We start from the raw sequence: 20790 nt of genomic DNA, 5'->3' as shown, positions 1-20790 counted from the left end.
TGTTTGTGTAGCATTTGGCCCCTGAAATCAATCTAGAACTTCCTAAACGGCAATCAGGCCTGCCGTGATGTTCTATTGCCGCGAAATGACAGTGGACCCAGATGGGTTGTGTCAGCTCATATATTAGAGTCTTCATGCCTTCCTCGAGTCTTCCAGCTCTTCAAACACACAGCTCTTGTGTCTGCCTGTTCTATCAGAGACACCGTTCTCCATCCATATTACGTTACGCTTTATTGCTCCACAATCCTAAGGTTCATTACCGTCCAGTGCATCCAGCATGGGGGTGACCACCACGATCAAGGATCGGAGCGCGTCTCATTCGCACACAAGCACAACTCCAGCCTCTTCACATGAGTCTGAGCAGAAGCCCAAATACACCGATGGCGAATCAGACGAATTCGAGTTCGGTGGTTCCTTTGGAGCAGCATCTTTGATGGTTGGCTTTCCCCTCCTGATGTGGTACATGTGGATTGGAGCAACCTACTATGATGGCCAATTCCCCACGCCAGAAGCCGGCCAAACCTGGGGTGACTTTGCGCACCACATGGCTCACCTCGTGTACAAAGGAGCATACCCCACAGCCAAAGCCTGGGCTGTGTATTGGACCTTCTTCATCGTCGAGGCTCTGATGTAAGTTGGGCCCCCTTGAACACTCGGATTTCCGCGGTCTGACGTATTCCAGGTACTGCTACATGCCCGGCGTGCTGAGCCAGGGCCGGCCTCTGCGCCACGAAGGCGGCAAGAAGCTCCCGTACTACTGTTCAGCCTACACCAGCTGGTACGCGACTCTCTCCATCGCCGCTGCACTCCACATCATCGGGGTCTTTCCTCTATACACGCTCATCGACGAGTTCGGGTCCATCATGACAGTGGCGATCCTCTCGGGCTTCATCAACAGCATCATCGTCTATGCTCAGGCTGTCTTCCGAGGGAGGACTCATCGACTGACTGGATACCCCATATACGATTTCTTCATGGGCGCCGAGCTGAATCCTCGGATTGGCATCCTGGATTTCAAGATGTTCTATGAGGTCCGCATTCCGTGGTTCATTCTGTTCCTCACCACCGCCTCCGTGGCGGTGCGACAGTACGAGGCATACGGTTACGTGTCGGCGGAGGTGGTCTTCCTGATGGGAGCACATTTCCTCTACGCAAATGGGTGTGCGAAAGGCGAGCAGTTGATCATTACATCCTGGTAAGCATGCAGACGTAAAGCATTGCAATCGCACTTATTCTGCCTATGTCTTCTCTTGTGCTCGAACTCCGTGCTAACGAGTTGAATAGGGACATGTACTTTGAGAAGCTCGGCTTCATCCTCACTTTCTGGAACATGGCCGGCGTACCGTTTACTTACTGCCACTGCGCGCTGTACCTGGCCAACCATGCACCGTCTGAGTATCGCTGGAACCGACTCTCACTACTGGCATTCTCCGTCGTGTACTTGTTCATGTACTGGATGTGGGACTCGTCGAATGGCCAGAAGAACTCGTTCCGTCAACAGGAGCGCGGGCAGCTGATCAAACGCAAGGCGTTCCCTCACATGCCCTGGACGGTCATCGAGAAACCCCGCGTCATCGAGACCAGCGCTGGAGATCGTATCATGGTGGATGGGTGGTTTGCCATCATACGCAAGCCAAACTATGTTCCCGATATGTTCTTTGCCATGTCCTGGGGTCTCATTACAGGATTCAAGTAGGTTCCCCGGCTTCGCTCGCATCCTGGCCCCATTGGCCTGTGACATCGGTACTGACAGTTTCTCAGGAGTCCCTTTCCTTGGTTTTATTTTGTCTTCTTCATGGTCATGATCATCCACCGAGCCCGGAGGGACATTGCAAGGTGTCGCAGAAAGTACGGAGACGCCTGGACTCAGTACGAGAAGGAGGTCCCCTATCTTTTCATTCCAGTAAGTCACAGGCCCAGGCGCGCGCGACATTCGAGAACTGACGCGTCCAAAGTACGTCATCTAGTGCGGCCCTTGGAATTGGTCCTGAGAGCATAATATCGAGATGCCGAGTCCACAAGTTCATTTTCAGTTTCGCAGGAGATGCAGATGGAGCAAAGCAGATGATCTTAGAGGTGGTGCATCTCAATGATGCTCTCACAAGAAAAGCTGGGATATGCTTAGAATCCGTCATAGTGGTCAGCCTGCAAGAAATAAGCAGGACAAGAATCGTACATACTTTAAGGACCCACCTCTCCGGATCGCTTCTCGGTTCAGTCGGCAGCGCTACGTGGTCAACTTGTTTCGTAACAAGATCATTTTCTGTGCTCAGAGGCGCGTGACGTCAGCGCCTGCAGGCATCCCGAAACAAGACCGCACCACATCTGATGTCGAGAGGCCAACGTCTCAATAGCAACATCTGCAATTCACTATATCAGTATACACAATGCACACATCAATCCAACTAAACGATGGTTCCACCGTGCCTGCCAAGCAGCGGCAGATCGCAGTTGACGCGGGGAACGGGAACGGTGATGCCACGCGCGATCTAACAGGGATGACATCATAGAGCGAACTTACACCATTCCAGACAGCGCAAGCTTGACCAAGATCCGGTCGACGTTCAAAGAACAGACCAAGCCCCGTCATAAGATGTAGAAGCTCTTGGCTATAACAGGCTAGTGCTTGTCAATTTGATGATGCGGTCTCATGCATCGGGCCAAGATTTGGACATTTGAAGCTTTCCACGCCGTGCTTAACCTCTCTCCTGCTTCTTCGCTTCGTACCTATTTTAAAAACTACGGACGCAATATCTTCCCACTCGCAAGTCTAGGAAGGAACAGAGAAGATGGTTGGAGGTAAACGCCGCGTGCTCGAGACGACGGGATCGTTCTACGCGAAGGACTCGCGCAAGCAATCCAATGGATACAACCGCGCCGATTTGGAGGCTGCGTATGGCTCAATTAACCCGATGAAGCCACGCCAAAGGTTCCGCGATGCTATCCAGAACACCATCCAGGACAACCGGACGGCGGAGATGAAGAAGAAACTCATCGACAACGTGGATCACGAGGCTCTGGAGAAGTACAGGAAGAGCGAAGAAAGCGTATGGTTGCAACGAAAGTAGGCTGGTGGTCAGGTGCTGACGAAGATGAATAGCTAAAGACCATCGAGAACAAGAAGATCCGGTCTTTCTACGAGGAGCAGAACAACCGTCTTGATGACTGGCTCGAGGTAGATATGATTGTTACGTCGCTTGCGGATGATATCCTCGATAGTATGCATCCCAGGGATACCGACGGTGATGGTGTAGTTGAGGAACGGGGACCACTGGGGAACAGTGGTGAAGCACTGGAGCCATTCCTGCCTGACGACGAACGTGAGAGGCGAGCCAAATCGGCGAAGCATGTGAGATGGGCAATCAATGTTCGTTTAGAACGCTCGACTGTTCTGGACGACCTACTCACAAGGGTTAGATCAACGTTCTCGTCAACATACTTCTGCTCGCCGCCAAGGGAGTCGCAGCCATCTGGTCCAGTTCGCTCTCCCTGATTGCCTCCTTAGTCGACTCCGCCCTCGATCTCCTCTGCACCGTTATCATCTGGACTACCAACCGGCTCGTAGGCTGGCGCCTGGATAAGCTCAAGAAGAAGTTCCCCGTTGGCCGCAGACGTCTCGAACCTCTTGGCATCCTCGTGTTCTCCATCATCATGGTCATCAGTTTCCTGCAGATTCTCCAGGAGTCTGTCAAGAAGCTGCTTCCCAGCGGGAATCACGACGTCGCGACACTACCGCCCGCTGCCATCTTTGCCATGGTCGCTACCATCGTGGTGAAAGGCACGATTTGGTTCGGCTGTGCACGCGTCAAGACCACGCAGGTCCAGGCGTTGGCGCAGGACTGCAAGACCGACGTCTACTTCAACACACTGTCCCTTCTGTTTCCGCTGATTGGCCACAAAGTTGGTGTATGGTGGCTCGATCCCGTCGGTGCCTCTGTTCTCTCGCTGTTCATCATCTATGATTGGGCAGGCACGTGTCTCGAGAATGTCGCCCGCTTGACTGGTGAAGCTGCAAACGATCGCACTGAGCGCAAGCTCATGTTCATGGCGTACCGCTTCGAGCCGCTCGTCGAAGGCTTCAAGAGTATCAAGGCGTATCATGCTGGAGATGGTGTGTGCGTAGAGATTGACATCCTGATGCCCGAGGATGCGCCATTGAGACTGTGTCATGATGTCGCGGAGACGTTGCAATATTGCTTGGAAGGGCTGAGCGAAGTTGATCGGGCTTTTGTTACGGTTGATTGTGAGTACCATTTGTTCAAATGTCGTGAGAAATTTACTAATTCCTTGCAGATATGTCTCAAGGTCCTACCGGACACGGACAGCTAGACGGTGCGTAGGGGCGTGTTGAGCGGAAAGATTTTAAGTTATGTGCCACACTGCATAGCGGGGTTTCCCAAGTGTTAGCGGTTCAGCGATTTTGAAATAGTGTTGTCTTGACTTCTTCATGTTGTAACATACTACTTGCATATCTACATATATATTACATCTTTACGGGACACGGCTCGGCACAAGTCCCGAGCCGCTCATGTGCTTATCGGGCGCTGTTTGACTGCCGAGCTCTAGATTGTTGATCAAATGCATGCACGTTGCGGGTATCGAAGCATCATTGGTCCGGTTGAAATCTACCGAGCCGCTGGGTTTTAGACTGAATCCGCTGCCTTAGCTGCTCACGCTGAGAGCTGTGAACCATTTGCCCAAGGCCGAAGATCAAGCGTTATCAAAGTTACAGACGCGTGGCGCGCTGAAGCAGGGCAAGAGACAATGACATAAGCCGTGAATTATCTACGCCACCTCAGCATTGAATCTGAGGATCACTAACCTTGGAATGCCATGATGGTTAAGTGATGCGAGGTTGTATAATAGTTTCCATCTGTGTCTACGTGAGCCGGCATACTGGGGTAAGCCGATCAGCACGATGTTGCGTCTGGCTCAAGACTGTGTTCTGCTCTTGTTCGCATCTCCATCCTGTACGACGTCGATAAGACCGTTATTGGGCAGTTGCATAAAGATGTCGTAGATTCGAGTGTAGCGTAATTTCTCTCCGAACTCCCCATCCTGACGCCTGAGAATCGATCCGAATAGTGACCCTGAACTCCTCGCCTTGTAGATCGAATAAGAAAGTTTGATCAGTCTGACTCCTGGCTCCATCAAGCTGTTCATGTTCCCTCAAGCTGTTAAAACTAAGACCAACACCAGGACAGATCGCAGCAGCGCTCAAGACGCCTTCTTCAGTGCCTCTCCTGTCACTTTCAATAGGACCTCTCGATCCTCCTCACTCATATGATCGACCTTCTCGACGAGAAGCTTCTTGAGAAAGAGGTTCTCCTTCCGTAATCCCTCATTCTCTGACTCCAGCTTCCTTGTCTTGTCTTGCATTTCCCTACTGGTCTCCATTAATTGCTGCTCTCGCTGCTTCTTCTTCTGCCGGAAGCGCGCGGAAGCGGCTTGATTACGTTTTCTCTTGTCCTCGTCCGCTTCGACAATAATGGGATCCGCCATCATGCCTTGGCGATCAGGGCTGGTAGCTGATGAGGTCGAGGTCGCATTGCTGTCGGGATAAGGGGTCCGATATGCGTTTATATTGTAGGCAGCCGAGACTGGAGAGAAGCCCTGGAGTTCGTCGAGGATGTTCACATCGGGGTCGTACTGTGACTGGAGGTGTGTCGACATAGGGGGCACCGTGTGCAAACCTCGGGAGCGCGTTAGTGACCGGGCCATGGCGGGATGTACGAACAAGAGAATGTGTGAACACTATCGCTGCACATCGATAACTTAAAGCTCATGTAGACCATAAACACCCTAGATGCCCTGCATAGGCACCTACCTAAGCTGGTGAATGTCCCTCTAGGTGTGGTGCTCACGTGACATTGCGTGCTTGCCTCGGAAATGACGCCATGCAGAATCGGCAACCCAGAGGAATGGGAGTACAAACCACGAGCAGGGACTGGAAGTAGCGAAAGTAGCCGGGGAGTACGAAACGACCCAAAGAAAGTCGAATGCAGGGAAAGAACGGGGTAGGAAAGGTTTGTTCTTACTTGGGAGCGACGGCGGGCCGCTGTGTGACGCATATGCGAATGGATGACCGTTAACATAGTTATTGTCTTGCCCTGATAGACGGAGTGTTCCTGGAGCTTGATATTCGCGGTCGCTATGGTAGAATTGAGTTGCGTCGAGCATCTCGAATCGATTACGTCCAGACAAACTCCCACTCGCAGATACGTCGGTGAAGATCTGCTGTCCAAATGTTGAATGATAGGTCTCCGACATTCCTCTCCATCTGCGATGCGCGACTTGCGATTTCTGTTGTTAAAGTCTGTTGTGCTGTGGATGATAGTTGGTGGTTGATGGTGAAGCTTGGACGGCGAACTGCTGGGGGCCGACGTGTTGGTGCCGCGAAGCGGGTGCGATGGTGTGCTACCCTATAAGAATGGCTCAGTTAGAATACAACGATGTCACCCGGCATTACGCTAGCGTGATGGCTGCATGTCGCCATTTTAAAATATCGTCTCGGCGAGGGATGGAGTTTGCAACCATGCGCTGAACGGAAGGGTCAACGTCGGGCTGATACCTAGGTATTTGGTGCCGGCGCGGCATGCATACTTCGTACAGCAAGCCCGAAGCTTCAAGAAGACAATGTAGCTGTTCCGTATCGGCCAGATACTTAACGAATACCCTTCAGCTGATGTTCGGGCGATTTCCCTCCTGTAGGCGATTGCGCCATAATTCTGAAGGTTGGGGGTTACTTCCACGCTTTTACATAATTGTCTCTCCTTGTCTCAAGATATTACTGTGGAGATCGAGGCATCTAGGCTGTAAGCCTGAGCGCCAGACTTATCGTTCTCCGATGGCACCTCCATCCCTGGCAACGCGGATAGGTACACGGCAGTCGGCGCCTAATGCGCGAAAGCCGCTCCTGGGTTGAGTGCGTTCTGGACGAAAGAGACCCTTTCAAATGTTAGCCTCCAGCTCAGATCAGTAGAAAATTTTCTAAGCCACGACTCCTCGAGAATGGACGCCACTGAAGATCGCAGCTCCAGTCCAGCAAGTCGCAGCTCCCATTAGGGACGAGCCGAAATAACTCGTGATGGTTATCACCATCAATAGAACGGCATCGCCACGAAGCCCGCACAGCATCAAGGCCCTGCAATCATGCAAATCAAGACCCTTTAGAAAATGATCAGCCTGCTCGCCCTGCAACGTCTGAGGCGGCAGTTCACTACTCTACGAGTCGCGCTCGGGCTGGCCCTTAGCAGCACGCCTTCAGCCGTTATTCGGGCCGCGTCCGACACCCAGGCTATGAATCGCCATACCTGCTGAGCACTGGAGTCTCATTTTCTAGAGCATAGCGTTCAGGCCGTCGGGCTCAGGGGGACTACCTCGTCTCGGCTTGGATGCACGGCACTGTAACAAACCACAGTAGTTAACAACAGATCAGTCCCATCTGTAAGGGCTGAGGGACTCGACCACCGAGCGTATGAGGTCATCCAGTCGAGACAGTAGCACATGCGACATGGGGAAAGCTCGGTGATTGAACTGTATGGGGGTTCATAATTCTGGTCCCATGAGCCCTATGCAGTAGGAGCTCGAGGCACGAAACGTCATTCGGGAGCCTGTTGTACAGGATTGGTTAACGTCGGCTGGCTACATAAAGCCGGCGCGGCATGCAGACAGAAAGCCAGACGCTCTGAGAGAATAGTGTAGCTGTGCTATATCAGCTAAATTCTTAAGGAATACTCATGAGCCAGTATTTGGTCAATTTACTCATATATGAGTAGTGCAAGTCGAGTCCCTCGAACGTTGGCAGTAGTTGGGACTCTTCAAGGCTGTCGCGCTGCGCGTTGCACACTTCCAGAGACGGCCTTGTGGATACATAGCACACGAGACTCGATGCAGAGCCCCCTGAAACCTTCTGTGCTCGCCGCTGACCGCTGGCCTGACTACCAAGATATGTGCATCATTTGCCACCGCCGTAATGAAGAAGAGTTATTGCCACGGGGACTTTATTGCACATTCAAACTAGTAACGAGTGAGCCGCCCGGCCCTGGTACACCATTACCAGAGTCATTAGCACAGCCAAACTCATAGCACATAGAAGAGTATCTGGTTTTTGTGTGCTGATGGAGGCGAGCCATGTGAATGCCCACTTTCATTGCAACGATGCTATGATGATGCGCAAAGCACACGCATCCAGCACTCAACTTCAGTTGCGCCGGATTAAAGAGATTCAGATAGTTGGTAAGCTGTGAGCTCGCTGCACGTATTGGCAAAAGCACAAGCCGGAGCCAGAATAGCTAGGAGCAATCTGGTCTAGTGCTTCTACCAGCCGCCGTATGTGGCGCGTTTGGTAAGAAGTGGGTACTGTTGCATTCCAACGGGTTCTTCCGCTGCGAATTTGCAAGCCTTGGAGCCAATCTAAGCGCGAGAGAGGTCCGCAAGAACCAGGACGGCAACGAATTGGCCTTCATCGGATCGGAGGTCTGCCATACGCAAGCTACAGGAGATCATGCAAGCGATAGATCGTGCTCCCACTTGGTCCAACTCCACATGGGTACTTTATGCCGAAGTGGGTTCTCAGCCGCAGGCAGTCCGCGTGTTACAGGATCCACTTCCCGAGCCTCGATTCCGACTGCTGTGGATCTCAATACGAATGTTGAGAGCCGAGTGTTTTTCACGCCCGGTGTCTGTTGACTAGTGATTTGGTGCGTTCGGGGCAAGCAACTGATTCGGTATCCCTGCTGCTGTGTTCTGCTGGCCTGAACGCAGAATTTTCATCGATGAGACCGCCGGCATCACGACATCGTTGAGCTAGATCATGTATCGCATGACCATCCGAACACCATAGATCTGGTTCTCCCAACCTCGCCTCTGTCCTCCCACTTAGCTTTGTTTGGGATAGGAAACTGCAATGACTATGAGGCGGGTGTTGGACATACCTTTGCTCGTGCCCAGACGCAGATGTAATCGTCTTTTTCTATGCTGTCGATAAAGCCATCGCCGCTGCCAGCTCCCTCGTTGGTCACCTGCACAGGATTGTGTTTGCAGCCCCAGGTCACTCTGTATCGCTTTATCATCTCCCCTTCAAACACTGACTTCTTCCTTGCAACCTCATTGCCTTGCAGATACCAAGCATATTCGCCTTCTTTCTCACCTTGCGAGTTCACTTGCATCATCTCTGTGCAGTGAACCCTCTGAGGTTCGAAATCTGACGAGGGGCGACGTACCAGTTCAAAACGACCGTCCGAGTGAATGATATCAAATGCAACTTTGACGCCGTCCACTATATCCCCTCTGATGTTCATATCTCGTAGCAGACGAAGTCCAGGTTCCAGAAGGTCGGATGAGGCCATGTTTGGCCGGATTATAGAAACCTCAAACCAGGACGATGTCTGATAGGTACCTTGCGTATCTTCGGTAGTCCATCCCTGGTCATGGCTGACGATAGTGAAAGTTATCTCGCGGAGTTGTAGATGTCGTCCTTGAAGCTGTGGATACGCGCGAACGCAGAGGTACGGGTACACAGCCGAGTAATCCAGCGACCAGGCACCATCTATAAGGAGGGTATGCTCTTCACAATTGTACTCATCCTTTATCCAGTATTGAGCTTGGTCTAAGATGCAAAGTGCTATCTCGTTCGGCAAACGCAGAGATGCGAGGATCGCAAGGGCGGTCTCGGCGTCCAGCAGCGTGGGGTCGAAAGACACCATTAAGGCGGCTAGAGAGAGTCAAACTGTCGAAGATATCTAGCTGAATAAAGAAGGGCAACTCAGTAAGTGGCAGGCAGCTGTTAAAGGGCTGACGTCGCCCGGAATGTCGAATCGAGCAAGTGCTTTAGCGTTAGCGCATACTCCGCACAGGGCCGACGGCCCGTGCCCGATGGCCCGATGTGCGCCATGCAACCAAAGATAACTCTAATTCGACTGCATGTTGATCCTGAGACATTCAGGGAGCTTTGCGACTCGTAAATGCATCTTTGTTTAATGCCATTTGCCTAACTACAGGCTACCTGGGAGGACTTTGGGTATGTATTTGGCATTCTCGCACACTCGTAGCGTTGTGATGACTACTATAAATCCCCAAAATCATATCTCCCTGAGGCAAAAGTTCAGTTCAATAAGACTGCTAAGTAGCCATAAGTGAAGCCCAGTGTTGTGATATGCGAGCGACGGCATGCTACATGCTGGATGTGCCGACAACTATCGACCCCAGTGAAGCTTGATCATGTCTTTGGAGCTCCTCACAACCGACCCCACGATCTGCGCCATCCGCGCTGCGGAAACGGTATTCACTTCGTGCTCTGATTCTGGTATGGCGTGAACAAGTAGCATTTCAGGGCCACAAAGCTTAGAGTCTATTTACTGTACCATTAAAAGCGCTTTGATGAATAGACATCCACGGGGCATCGGTGAGGCCTAGGTTTGGAGATCCAGGGCAAACCCGCTGCCGAAGAGCATATCGAAGGGATCTTAGTCAGTCGCCCCGACAAAGCATTGCGACTGATCCTTCAAGGCCAAAACCCCGCAAGAGCGCAAAAGATCAGATACTACGAGTCTACGGCACTCAGATTACTCAAGTTGATCCCTCTTGCCTTGATGACCTTGAACGACCAACCTGTCCCAGTATTTTGGGTCTCAATATCCTGCCTGGGTAATCCCGGTACCTTCGTTGATATGACAATCATCGACTGGCTGCTCTACATAGCCCCATGTTGACGTCTGAAACGACTACTTGCCCTCGCACACTCCCATACCCGCTGACATCCCGAGGATTGCTTCGACCTCTTTCAGACATATCGGAACGGAAACCACTGAAGCTCAAATTGCACACGCTTCTCTGCGCAGGCCCTGCCGATGAACACGACATCACGACCTCGAAAAAACCATCAGCCACCCAGCTGGTCCTCGTCTGAGTCGAGCTCCCTCCTTAGTATCCCTCGACCACTACAGCAGCGGTGGTAGGAGAAAAGAGAATAACAATGTTGACGTACCTGTGTACTGGCAGAATGTTCAAAAAGACACTGCGGCTGAGGAGAGCTTGCAGTTTTGAGATGCGAAGGGTTTCAAAACAAACTATTCTCTTATCGTGCTCACTAAGCTAAGCCATCGTCACCCACCACAGGCAGCGCCGAGCTGCTGAATACTACCCAGTAAGGCACAAGCACTTATAGACAGCGTCTCACGAAGCACCGTTTCTCTCTATGTTTCCCTATCTCCGCCTCTTGCGCAGCTTTGCAGACGACTGCCGCTCACAGTCATGGGCACCTTTCCTCGATTCCACTCTTGAATCGTTCCCCGCAAACAACGACTTTGGGCCCGCAAAGTGGTGCGTACAGAACGCTGATTTCGGTACAGCAGATTGGAGCGCGCCGAGGTACAGGAGGTGGAGAAGGATGCAGACCTTCCAGATCTCTGAAAGTGAGATTTGCAGCTTCTAGGTGTATACAACCGGCAGCACGAAGCCCACCGGTGCAAGAGGAATAGACAGGGTCGTCTGTTCCATGTATGAGCAACTATGAGTAAATAAACGATTTCTTGCACGCGGAGTTGACTGGATTGCGATTCACCTGGGCAGCCACGTGCAATAGCGGAGCTTGATCCTCAACATCCTTGGGCTCAAGGTCCGCCGTAGATAGAGATCGTGAGCACTGAGGAGCAGCGGATGACCTTACTTGCCTATGCATCGACTACCTAAGTATCTTTCGCCGAGACGGATGAGAAGTTTGGTCACACCGGCGGATGTCGTTTGCTTGGATCCTTTGAGCTTTTAGTATCATAGCTCGATGCGGCAGCTAGCGCGCACGCCGTCAGAGATGTTTGTATGCGAGACGACCGCCCGCTGTTCTGGGACTTCTATGCAATCGCATTTCGCACAAGCCGCTTGCCTTAGTGTGATCATGTCCTGTGCTAGGGAATTCAAGGTTACGTTCCGGCTGAGTGATTTTTCGTTGCGTGCCCGGCAATTGGGCAAGTTTGCAAGCCTAAGATCCGGCTCAATGACATGTGGAAATCGTTCATGAGACCATTTGCACAGTCAATAAGAGAAGCGGTGCCAGTGGTATGCAGTTTAAGACATTGGTGGTGCCGCAAGTCGATGATACCGAGCGCTGGCGTCAGAAGTGTTCCTGTGGTTGCCGTTGCAAGATGTGTTGGCAAAAATAGCAAAAAAGAAAGCCACCCCGGTGGTGGCGAAGTCTTATGACTTCTCGAGATCCAATTGAGGATCGAACTGACGCCCTGCATGTCGTTAGCCTTCGTGTTCCCGAAGTACCAGTGATCAGCGCCACCTGTTATTTGGTGATAATCTCTAGAAAATTACTCATATATATAGACAGTAATTGTAAGAGTGGGATGTATGGGTAGTCTCCAGGTTTGTGAGTGTGGAACCAGCTTGAGCGCGGTGAAGGGCATGCTCAGAGATTGCCCGCTCGAGGTGACAGTAGCGGTGCACCTGCAACAACAGTCCAGCCCAAAATGATGAGCCAGCATTGTACTATGCCACATGCCGGGCATTGCGGCCATGGCTGACCTTTTCAGCTTGACGCTGAAGTTCACTTCGACTACGGTATACCGAAGAGCAGTGCTGGTATCCGAAGTGCTTTTTCAGAAAGGCAGACCATGACCTTTCCAGACGCGCGACATCTGTGTCATCTGGGGTTCCTTGCAGGCTTTCTAAAGCGTTCGCATGTGGAAACTGTGTGGTTCTCACGCGCATCCGCAACTGGTGATGCGCTTGTTCAATGCATGCTGCATCCAAAAAGGAATGTTTGCTCCAATGACTTTGCTTTCTGCAGTGCTCCTTTCCCGCCAGCTCATGGACGTGTAGCTGCAGAACGTCCATGTGCAAAACTGGTAAGTCAATAGGGCCACCGCACTGCGGGCTGCGCGTTGGCGCTACGCATGGTGGTGACGCCCGACCGCGGAAGCTGTCCAACCCCTCAGCATACCACCACGACGCCACAACCGACGACGAACCAGGCGACACCAAGCGCTAAAGTAATTGCAACTTGCGTTCCTCGAGTTCTGGTGTACTGCTACCCGTCCTGCCCGCACTTCCGCGTCGAGCCTGACGGCGAAGCTGCAGGTCTCCCAAGGCTGTTTCTCTTACGGCTGATCTCCCGGCCCCAGGCGCCGGCTTCTGAAGAGAAAGGATTACCAAGGACGCTCAAGGTATAAATGACCCTCATGTTGCAGTCACACCTGACAGCCTTGCCGCAGCATCAATGCTGAAGTCCGCTTAGACATACCTCGCCGACACCTGGCGACCTAGTAGGCGCAAGCCGAAGCCAAGAGCAAGTATTTGATGGTCTTCGCACATCAAGTAACCCGCTGCGCAGGCGACCGCAACTTCCTCGAGGCTCAAGCTCATGCAGACGGTCATGGCATATACGGCGAACTCGGGAAGATACCAGTGCGAACAACCGTCCATGCATGAGCACCATTGCGACGGTCCGTGACCAGATTGCCCGAAACTGCACCGATCTGAGCAGCCGACCCAGCATGTTTGCCCGCGCAAACATCCAACATACAAATGTGTGCACAGCACCTCAAGGCTGAATGGCGGAACTTGCGACCTGCTGCCGCTCTTGTAAGACTTGATATCCGGCAGGGTTTGGAAAGAAGTCGGAACCATGGGCATCGGGTAGCGCCTGGAGATTGTGCAACGCTCACGAGTTTACTCAAGGTTCTCCCATGCTGCATGATCGACTGAATCCGATGCCATGTCTTGACGGCGACAACGACGCATCAACTGTGGCAATACGACACGCAGCTCAAGATGTATCAAAGTAATACTGGTGGAGCTGCAGCCATAGTCCGGCGCTGCGAAGGTGTATGGACATTGGCTGGAATTCGCTATCGTATTGGCCACCGGTCGGGGAACGTGAGTATTGGAGACAACCGTCGGATAGAAGCTCTGAGGATCGAAACAGCTGCAGTCAAACTCCTGGTACAACGTTGCGAAACGGGACTGGGTTGCATATCAAAGGGCCCATCATGTAAGTTACCTGGTAGGTGGCCACGACCAATCCTGATTTCTCCTGACAAGTATTCTGCCGGCGATATACCAGCTGACAGGATTGATTAGGATGCAAGCCTTAGTCCATTGATCTTGACCCGGATAGTAGTGCTTGCGCGCAGAGCAAGCCACATGACGGTTCAAACCCCGTCATCTCATGAGATGTATCTCCCAAGCTTTACGGTCGGGCATCTACACCGTCCCATGTCCATCTCGCGGGTGTGCCTGGCAGTAAAGACAATTTGCGCCGCGAGAGATTGAGGTCGAACTCAGTTTTGATGAATTCTCGGCTCATCCACTTTGATGATGACGTCCATTGACCCAAGGGACGAGTTTCAAACCCCAGATTCTTCCATCCAACTCTTCCATATGGCCCTACGATAGGTGTTCATCTGGCGATAAGACTGCAAGATCCGGACGACCAATGTGCTTGGCAGAACAAGCAGAACAGACAAAATCGGAGACCTGAAGCTGCCGGGATGTACTTTGTTCTGTACCATTGAAACGACTCTCGCCGTGTGAAAACCGGCCTCGACTTCCGTCCTCGATACACAACAGAGCGCATCAATGGTGCGCGCTCAGATCTGAAGTCTCTCCGAATGTTCATGCAACTCTATGCGCGTGCCTCTCGGGATAGTATCGATGTGTCCTTCAAAACACCTGCTGGATGCCAAGTTTGTTGCGGGTACTGTTGTTCTTTGACTGCTCGGAGCTCTTGATTCACTGCATAATGCGCGAATGTCCAGTCTGTTTGTGCTGGGTGAGGGTGCTCCTCTTCCAATCAATGCACAGCTTTGCCTGATACATGGAGCGCTGCAGCTCGATGAGATCAAGGGTGTCCAAGAAAATCTTGAGAAGTCCAAAGTCGATCTTGAACAAGCTCCGACCTTGCCAGAGCAGACCAAATATGCACTGCAATCCCTGAGCTGGTCGCGGGCTGCTGGAAGGCTGTCAAGGTTGTTGCTGTTCGCGTGCGACAGCCACACGGCATGTACGACGCTATCGGCGTCACCCTCTACCATCAAGTGAGTGGCTGCGCTCCTTAAAGCTGCTCGTGCCGAAAAAGGACCTGGGACGTAAAAGCCGGTGTTGCACCAATTGCACGCATGTATGTCTGCTTGAGCTGGCCATACACGCTGTATAGCTCCTGGGAGTACATCTGTCATCGCATGTTGTGTGCCCAACCCTGCACTCGGAAGCGCTATATGCAGGAATTGACCTGCCCAATATATGCAGCCGTTCCTGGTAGCAAAGACATGCCCAGTGAACCTCTCCGTTGCAGCCTGCATGCTCTCAATGTGGATTTTGATCGAGCGCGGGGCTGGTGGGTAAGATCGCGCGAGATACCGAATTGCCGTACAGGCACGCTCGGGTAAGAGGTGGATTCGTGTCTCCCAGGCCTTCGCGCAGACTCTCAGTGACGGGCGGGTATTCGAGAGTTGCAGCTCCGATCGAGTCGCGTCGTGAAGGTGGTCGGTCTCGATCGCGGATGAAGCAGGAGGTTTTGCGCAGGGCAGGAACGTTGCGCCTCAACGAGCTCAAAGAACGTCGGCGGCACCTTTCATCGGACAGCATCACGGCTGGCGCCACGCTCTGCGTCCACGTTGACGTATACGTGTACGTGTGAGGCAATGAGTTGGTGGAGTTGTTGGCAGGCAGGGGGTGGACGGAGGCATTGTGCGGGGAGTGCGATTCACGAACCCTTGCGGTCGCAACACCACAACCCGTGACCCTCGCATTGCCAGCGACGAAGAGGGCATGCGTGACGGGGCGCAAACTCGAGGGATGAGCTCGTCATGCAAGGCACACGCTAGGATGTTCGCGCCTCGGTACAATGAGCAGCACTTGTCTCGATGCAGAAACACAGCTCGACTTACAGTGTTTCTCAACATCCAAATGCAGGGAAGAAGGAAGGCGCGGGCGTCAAAGCTTTACAGTAGGTGCACATGGAGTGCACATGGGGCAGGGCATCGATTGAGCTTCAGGTCAATGTCGAGGTAAGCATGCTCCCATTACAACTCTTCACCCTTGGAAAGACAAGAACTAACAGCCGCTCAGATAGCTTCGTAGTAGTGATAGTAGTTATCTATCAGCCAATGGAATCAAGGGTCGTTGTTGCGAACATTCTGTCCTTGTTTCGATCGTGCCAAGCAAATCGTTCCCTTGTTGTCCGCACTTCCCCGCCCCTCCAACCTTGTTCGCGCTCCAAGACTTAACTCTCACCCAAAGCTGACCAGCGCAGAAGGCTCTGTTGAGACTCGAGTACTGTAACCGCCTCCGCGATGATCCTCTTTCTGGGAAGCAGTGAGTCACGTAAGGGGCAGCAGTCACAGCAGTCGAATCGATGTCGAATGGCACGCCTGAGTCGCGTCCATTCGCGTCCCTGTGATCGACAGGTCAAAGACGACACCGACGTCGACGTTGGCCGAGACCTTGAGGCGAAGTGTCACGCATATGCTTCACTACAGTCTACGATGCGGTTACGACAGTTTTGAAACTTCAAGATCCTCGCTCTGAGAGATCCAACGTAAGCATCAGTGCGAATTGATGGTAAATCTCACTGGACGTCGTTCATATGCTTTCAACACAAGCTGGCACCTTCGGAGAACGCAGCAATCTTTTTTTTGGTTCTGTGTCGATGTACTCCGACGCGTGTTTGTGTTTGCGCGTCACCCGATGAGTGTGGCAAGGTAAGGTTTCCTGGTAGGTCCCGGGTGCCATGAGAATCAGCTGCTTTCTTCCAGGGTCCCAGTACGAGATGTTACCACATGTTTTATATCTCACTAATGAGGGATTACATATTCCAACATCTACGGATACACGCAACGTCGAGGCGTTTTTGCTTGCGAGAACCGTCAGATTGACATCCTTGTACGCTCCCAACTCGGTCACAAGTCGACCGAACATCTCATTACTTCAGCTTCCCAAATCGATGGACCAGATCAACCTCGTGGATGTATTAGCCTACTCGAATACCTGGTGTACTGCACATGAGAGACAACCCCGCGGGCTGTGACAACTGTTCGGCCATGCAAAGCCTGGCACTGTCCCTGCATACCATGACAGGCAATCGAGCTGTTCAATCTCCACTATCATCGCTATCGTCACTCTTGTGTCGGGGTACAGGTATGTGCTGTACTGGCCAAATGCACCAGCGTCAAGCATACAGTTTTTTTCTTTTTTCTTTGACACGATAGGTGATTTCTTTACACCTTCTCTTCCTATCCACTTTGCCTTACCTCAACGTTACTCCTCTCTCTTTATCTATGCTACAGACTAAACCTTCTTCGACTTTCACTTGTCGTCTTCGCGCTTTGGGTTACATTTCTGCGGTTTCCTTTCAAACAACGAAAATTCCAGGCTCCCGGTACTCAACTCTCACTGATCGCTACTGTACTTTTCGCCATTGGAAACCGACGAGACTACTATGTGGAATGGCATGCACCTGTCCGTGGGCAGCACATGAAATCTCCACAGCTTGATACAGCTTCGGGCTTCATGGACCCTAAACGAAGACAATCATGTCGCACATAGCGCGAACATGCCGATGTACCCCACCTCCGGTACTCGGAGCAAAAGAGCAAGGAGATCGACCGTCAAGTTATTATTACGTGTCCATGTCCACTGAGCGCTATGCGTTTGTCGCGCCGAGTGAGCTAGACGGGCTAGACCCACTCCTCAGCTCGATGTATGCGGTGTACATGCCCCGCACGTGACACAGGCTCGCACCCGTACCTCCAACTATATATATGGACCACTGTCCAGCCATCGGTCATACACTCTCGCAAGCTTGAGCAAGTTACAAGAGCTCCCATCTTGCAAGTTCGCAACTCATCGTTATACCGATACTTCAAACGCAGTTGAGCCGCGATCGATTCTCTCACCTGAACATCGCACATCAACGCCACCTCTTGACATCGTCCCTCAGATAGACAGAATCATAGCAATCGTGCGAGCACATTGCTAACCCTAACTGCCCGCCCTACTGCAAAGGTATGTTCTCCATGCACACCGCCTCCATTCGTTCCTCTGACAGTCTGTAGCTTGCTTCTCTTAGACTTGCTCATTGTCCTCCCAAAAGTTTGGTACGAGTTGACGCGCAGACAAGGGCTTCCAACGCTGTCATATCCATTTGTCCTGTAGCAGTACGTCTGAGCCCCGCGTTGAGAGCATACGTACGGACGCTGTAGTCGAGTACCCTTACTCCTACCTTTCCCGTCACGCTAGTTGCCTCCGCACGTCTGCCCTTGTTTCGCCCCACAAAAGTGACCCCGGGCGGTCTGACGATAGAGCTGTTGCCTATCTAAGCCTCTGGGTTACTGAGGTTTCCTTCAAAGGCAGAGTATACACGCGAGGAGTGCAGCTGGCTTCAAATTGGCGTGGCTTGGCGGTCGAATCTTGCCGCACGCACTCCTAAGCGAGGGCGCCGTTGCCAGCGTGATCCCAGGCCCAGCTGCGAGGAGCAGATTAGTTTGCCTATTTGATACTTACAATCAACGCGGTCCCGGTTTTTTCTCCGCGCCCGCAGCACGCTCGCCTTCACATCGCCATCTCCGCAAAGGTACGTGCGTGTTTTTGTCAAGCTTGACTTGCTTTCTTCCTCATATTTCTGCTCCGCACACCACCTCGCTCTGCTCTGCAAAGTCATTATGCTTGTCGTACTCCCCCACCTCAACATCCTACTACGCGTTTGACACGTACTGACACTCAACGCAGTCTGCACAATTCAAGAACTTGCCACCCCAGCAGCCCGTACCCCCGCCTCCGCCATACAAGTAAGTACTCGTGCTTCTCTGCATTTGATCTCACATACTGACTTAAGCCAGGGTTCAGGTCAGTCCCCTAGCATCAAACATGGTGTTCCATAATAACAGACTGGTGGAGATCCCTCTCTTCGACGATTCCGAGCCTCCCCGGGCAGAAGAAGCCTCCCGCACTAGCGCTGGAGAGGCCTCCAGGCCTGACGAGACTCCTGACAACAAGCGTAAGCGCAAGGAAGCTCTCAAGTACCAGACACTTCACGAGCAGACTGCTGTAGACTCCGCTAGTGCTGCAGACATGGATAACATCCACTTCAGCGAGCCGTTTGAAGGCTTTAACTTCGCTTCCAGCACCGATTACAACCGTACCGCACCGTTCTACAACTATCCTAGGAACCATCCTTGGCTGCAAGCCACCTACGACGACGTGTTCTACGACGATGACGAGGACGCAGTCTTCAACAACGGCCAGACATTCTGCGGTAACGATCATGGCTTCTACGATATCGGCATGCCAGACTCTGCTGAGCTCAAGCGATCCTGGTCTGGTGAGACCCTCGTGCCTACCTCCTTCACTCCAGAGTCCTTCGCCACTGCTGAGCCAAACTACCATGGCGATGCCGATCTGTTCACTTCTAGCCCATTCGCCTCAGGTCATGACAACACCGACCCGGCCGAGGAGGTTCCTGTGCACTCCAAGCAAGATGATTCTCAGGACGACTACATGGTGAGTGCTACCCTTTTAGAAGAGAGCGACTTTGCGGAGAGCGACTCTGAAGAGGAGCGTCCTCGCAAGCTCCCCAAGTTGAACAAGGATGGCGCTCCACGCAAGCCACGCCAACCACGTCCAAAGCTCCTTAAATGGACTGATGACGATTGGAAGAACGTGTGTCTTGGTATTGTTTGGGCTTGCGGAGAGACTGGGGTCCACATCCCTTTTGAACAAGCTGCTCAGGTCGTTGGCGAGCAATGTACCGCTGGCGCCCTGCAGCAGGCTCTCCTCAAGCTTCGTGGCAAGCAGATTGCCGAAGGATACCAGATTCCAAGTCTCAAAATGGGGTGGACGCGCAAGATTTCTAACGCGACACCTAAAACATCTTCTGGACATGAAGCTAACAGATCCCGCAAGAAGCCCACCCGCGTAATGTCGACTCAGTCCCACATCGTCACCATGTCTCGACCCTACGTCGACAAAGACCGTCAAGGTATGGCCCGTCCATACAAGTGGAAGAGGTCACCGCGCTGCGCCAAGCCAGGTACGCTCAAGAGCTCTGCTGACATGAAGCAAGAAGATCCGGTTACTCCCACTCGGGCTAGTGGTACTTCCGCTCGGGCTGGAGGTACTTCTACCCGGGCTAGAGGTGCCTCTACTAGTGCTGGAGGTACTTCCACTCGAGCTAGAGGTGTCGCCACCCAGGCTGGAGGTTCTCCCACTCGTGCTGGAGGCGCTCGCAGCCACTTCTTCGACACTCAAGCTTCCACTCCCACCCAGGGTAATGGATACCTTCCGGTTACGCCAGTGACGGGTTCTCGCACGTTCACGTCTCCGTCTACTGCTACCTTCGGTCGCAACACCGGATTCTCTCAGGGTATGCTTGTTGACCATGGAGATGCCACTGCTTTGCTCACTAGTGGAAGCTCCTTTCTAATCGACGACAACTTCATCGATGCCAGCGACGACGTCTTCTGATAGGAAAGAGGTGCACTTGGCGGCTACCTCCGACCTCAGATGCTGGGCGGTCTTTTGCAGGATTGATTTGACATGATGACACCTCCAGGATATGATTTGGTCATCACCAATGGGTTTTGGAGGTTCTTATTTTGGCGTTTTGGGACAAGTCAGGAAGGCTTCACGATACCACGATCACAACGAGATTTGGTCAATAACAACAAGGAACATTGAATTACTCACTCTTGCCCCTGCCATTTTACATACGTGACTATCTCTAGAGTTTAACATGCACATTCTGTATAAAAGCACTGCCTGTCTCCATACTCAATCAGAGGACGCAACATC

The 20790-nt window shown here is 52.4% G+C and overlaps 7 protein-coding genes across 7 annotated transcripts; 3 read left to right on the top strand and 4 right to left on the bottom strand.

Moving 5' to 3' along the window:
- The first annotated feature begins 16 nt into the window (after nucleotides 1-16).
- C7974DRAFT_218753 (C-24(28) sterol reductase) lies at nucleotides 17-2157 on the top strand. The gene is made up of 5 exons (XM_046137125.1): nucleotides 17-630; nucleotides 683-1195; nucleotides 1285-1692; nucleotides 1762-1903; nucleotides 1956-2157. Exons 1-5 carry the CDS (start codon nucleotides 278-280, stop codon nucleotides 1965-1967), a joined length of 1428 nt encoding a protein of 475 aa, XP_045995624.1. The 5' UTR covers nucleotides 17-277; the 3' UTR covers nucleotides 1968-2157.
- Nucleotides 2158-2690: 533 nt separating this feature from the next.
- C7974DRAFT_218677 (uncharacterized protein) lies at nucleotides 2691-4586 on the top strand. Its single transcript, XM_046137124.1, has 4 exons — nucleotides 2691-3047; nucleotides 3101-3367; nucleotides 3418-4243; nucleotides 4294-4586. Exons 1-4 carry the CDS (start codon nucleotides 2790-2792, stop codon nucleotides 4338-4340), a joined length of 1398 nt encoding a protein of 465 aa, XP_045995623.1. The 5' UTR covers nucleotides 2691-2789; the 3' UTR covers nucleotides 4341-4586.
- A 631-nt stretch (nucleotides 4587-5217) lies between these two features.
- On the bottom strand, nucleotides 5218-6270 carry C7974DRAFT_314968 (uncharacterized protein; the record flags this gene model as incomplete). The annotated part of the gene is made up of 2 exons (XM_046138481.1): nucleotides 5218-5693; nucleotides 6039-6270. The coding sequence occupies 2 exons, from the start codon at nucleotides 6268-6270 to the stop codon at nucleotides 5218-5220; spliced, it is 708 nt and encodes a 235-aa protein (XP_045995622.1).
- A 2368-nt stretch (nucleotides 6271-8638) lies between these two features.
- On the bottom strand, nucleotides 8639-9800 carry C7974DRAFT_218842 (uncharacterized protein). The gene is made up of 2 exons (XM_046137127.1): nucleotides 8937-9800; nucleotides 8639-8868 (listed from the first exon to the last, which is right to left on the bottom strand). Exons 1-2 carry the CDS (start codon nucleotides 9705-9707, stop codon nucleotides 8809-8811), a joined length of 831 nt encoding a protein of 276 aa, XP_045995621.1. The 5' UTR covers nucleotides 9708-9800; the 3' UTR covers nucleotides 8639-8808.
- Nucleotides 9801-11799: 1999 nt separating this feature from the next.
- C7974DRAFT_218602 (uncharacterized protein) lies at nucleotides 11800-12364 on the bottom strand. The gene has a single exon (XM_046137120.1). It carries the CDS (start codon nucleotides 12237-12239, stop codon nucleotides 11919-11921), a length of 321 nt encoding a protein of 106 aa, XP_045995620.1. The 5' UTR covers nucleotides 12240-12364; the 3' UTR covers nucleotides 11800-11918.
- Nucleotides 12365-14294: 1930 nt separating this feature from the next.
- Nucleotides 14295-15445, bottom strand: C7974DRAFT_218606 (uncharacterized protein). Its single transcript, XM_046137121.1, has one exon. It carries the CDS (start codon nucleotides 15300-15302, stop codon nucleotides 14592-14594), a length of 711 nt encoding a protein of 236 aa, XP_045995619.1. The 5' UTR covers nucleotides 15303-15445; the 3' UTR covers nucleotides 14295-14591.
- Nucleotides 15446-18662: 3217 nt separating this feature from the next.
- C7974DRAFT_425938 (uncharacterized protein) lies at nucleotides 18663-20463 on the top strand (the record flags this gene model as incomplete). Its single annotated transcript, XM_046144498.1, has 3 exons — nucleotides 18663-18671; nucleotides 18730-18788; nucleotides 18840-20463. 3 exons carry the CDS (start codon nucleotides 18663-18665, stop codon nucleotides 20461-20463), a joined length of 1692 nt encoding a protein of 563 aa, XP_045995618.1.
- Nucleotides 20464-20790: the final 327 nt, after the last annotated feature.

The sequence above is a fragment of the Boeremia exigua genome, assembly GCF_020726555.1.
Source record: "Boeremia exigua strain MPI-SDFR-AT-0100 chromosome Unknown C7974scaffold_8, whole genome shotgun sequence".
Classification (NCBI taxonomy): Eukaryota; Fungi; Ascomycota; class Dothideomycetes; order Pleosporales; family Didymellaceae; genus Boeremia; species Boeremia exigua.
This window is presented reverse-complemented; position numbering and strand designations above follow the sequence as displayed.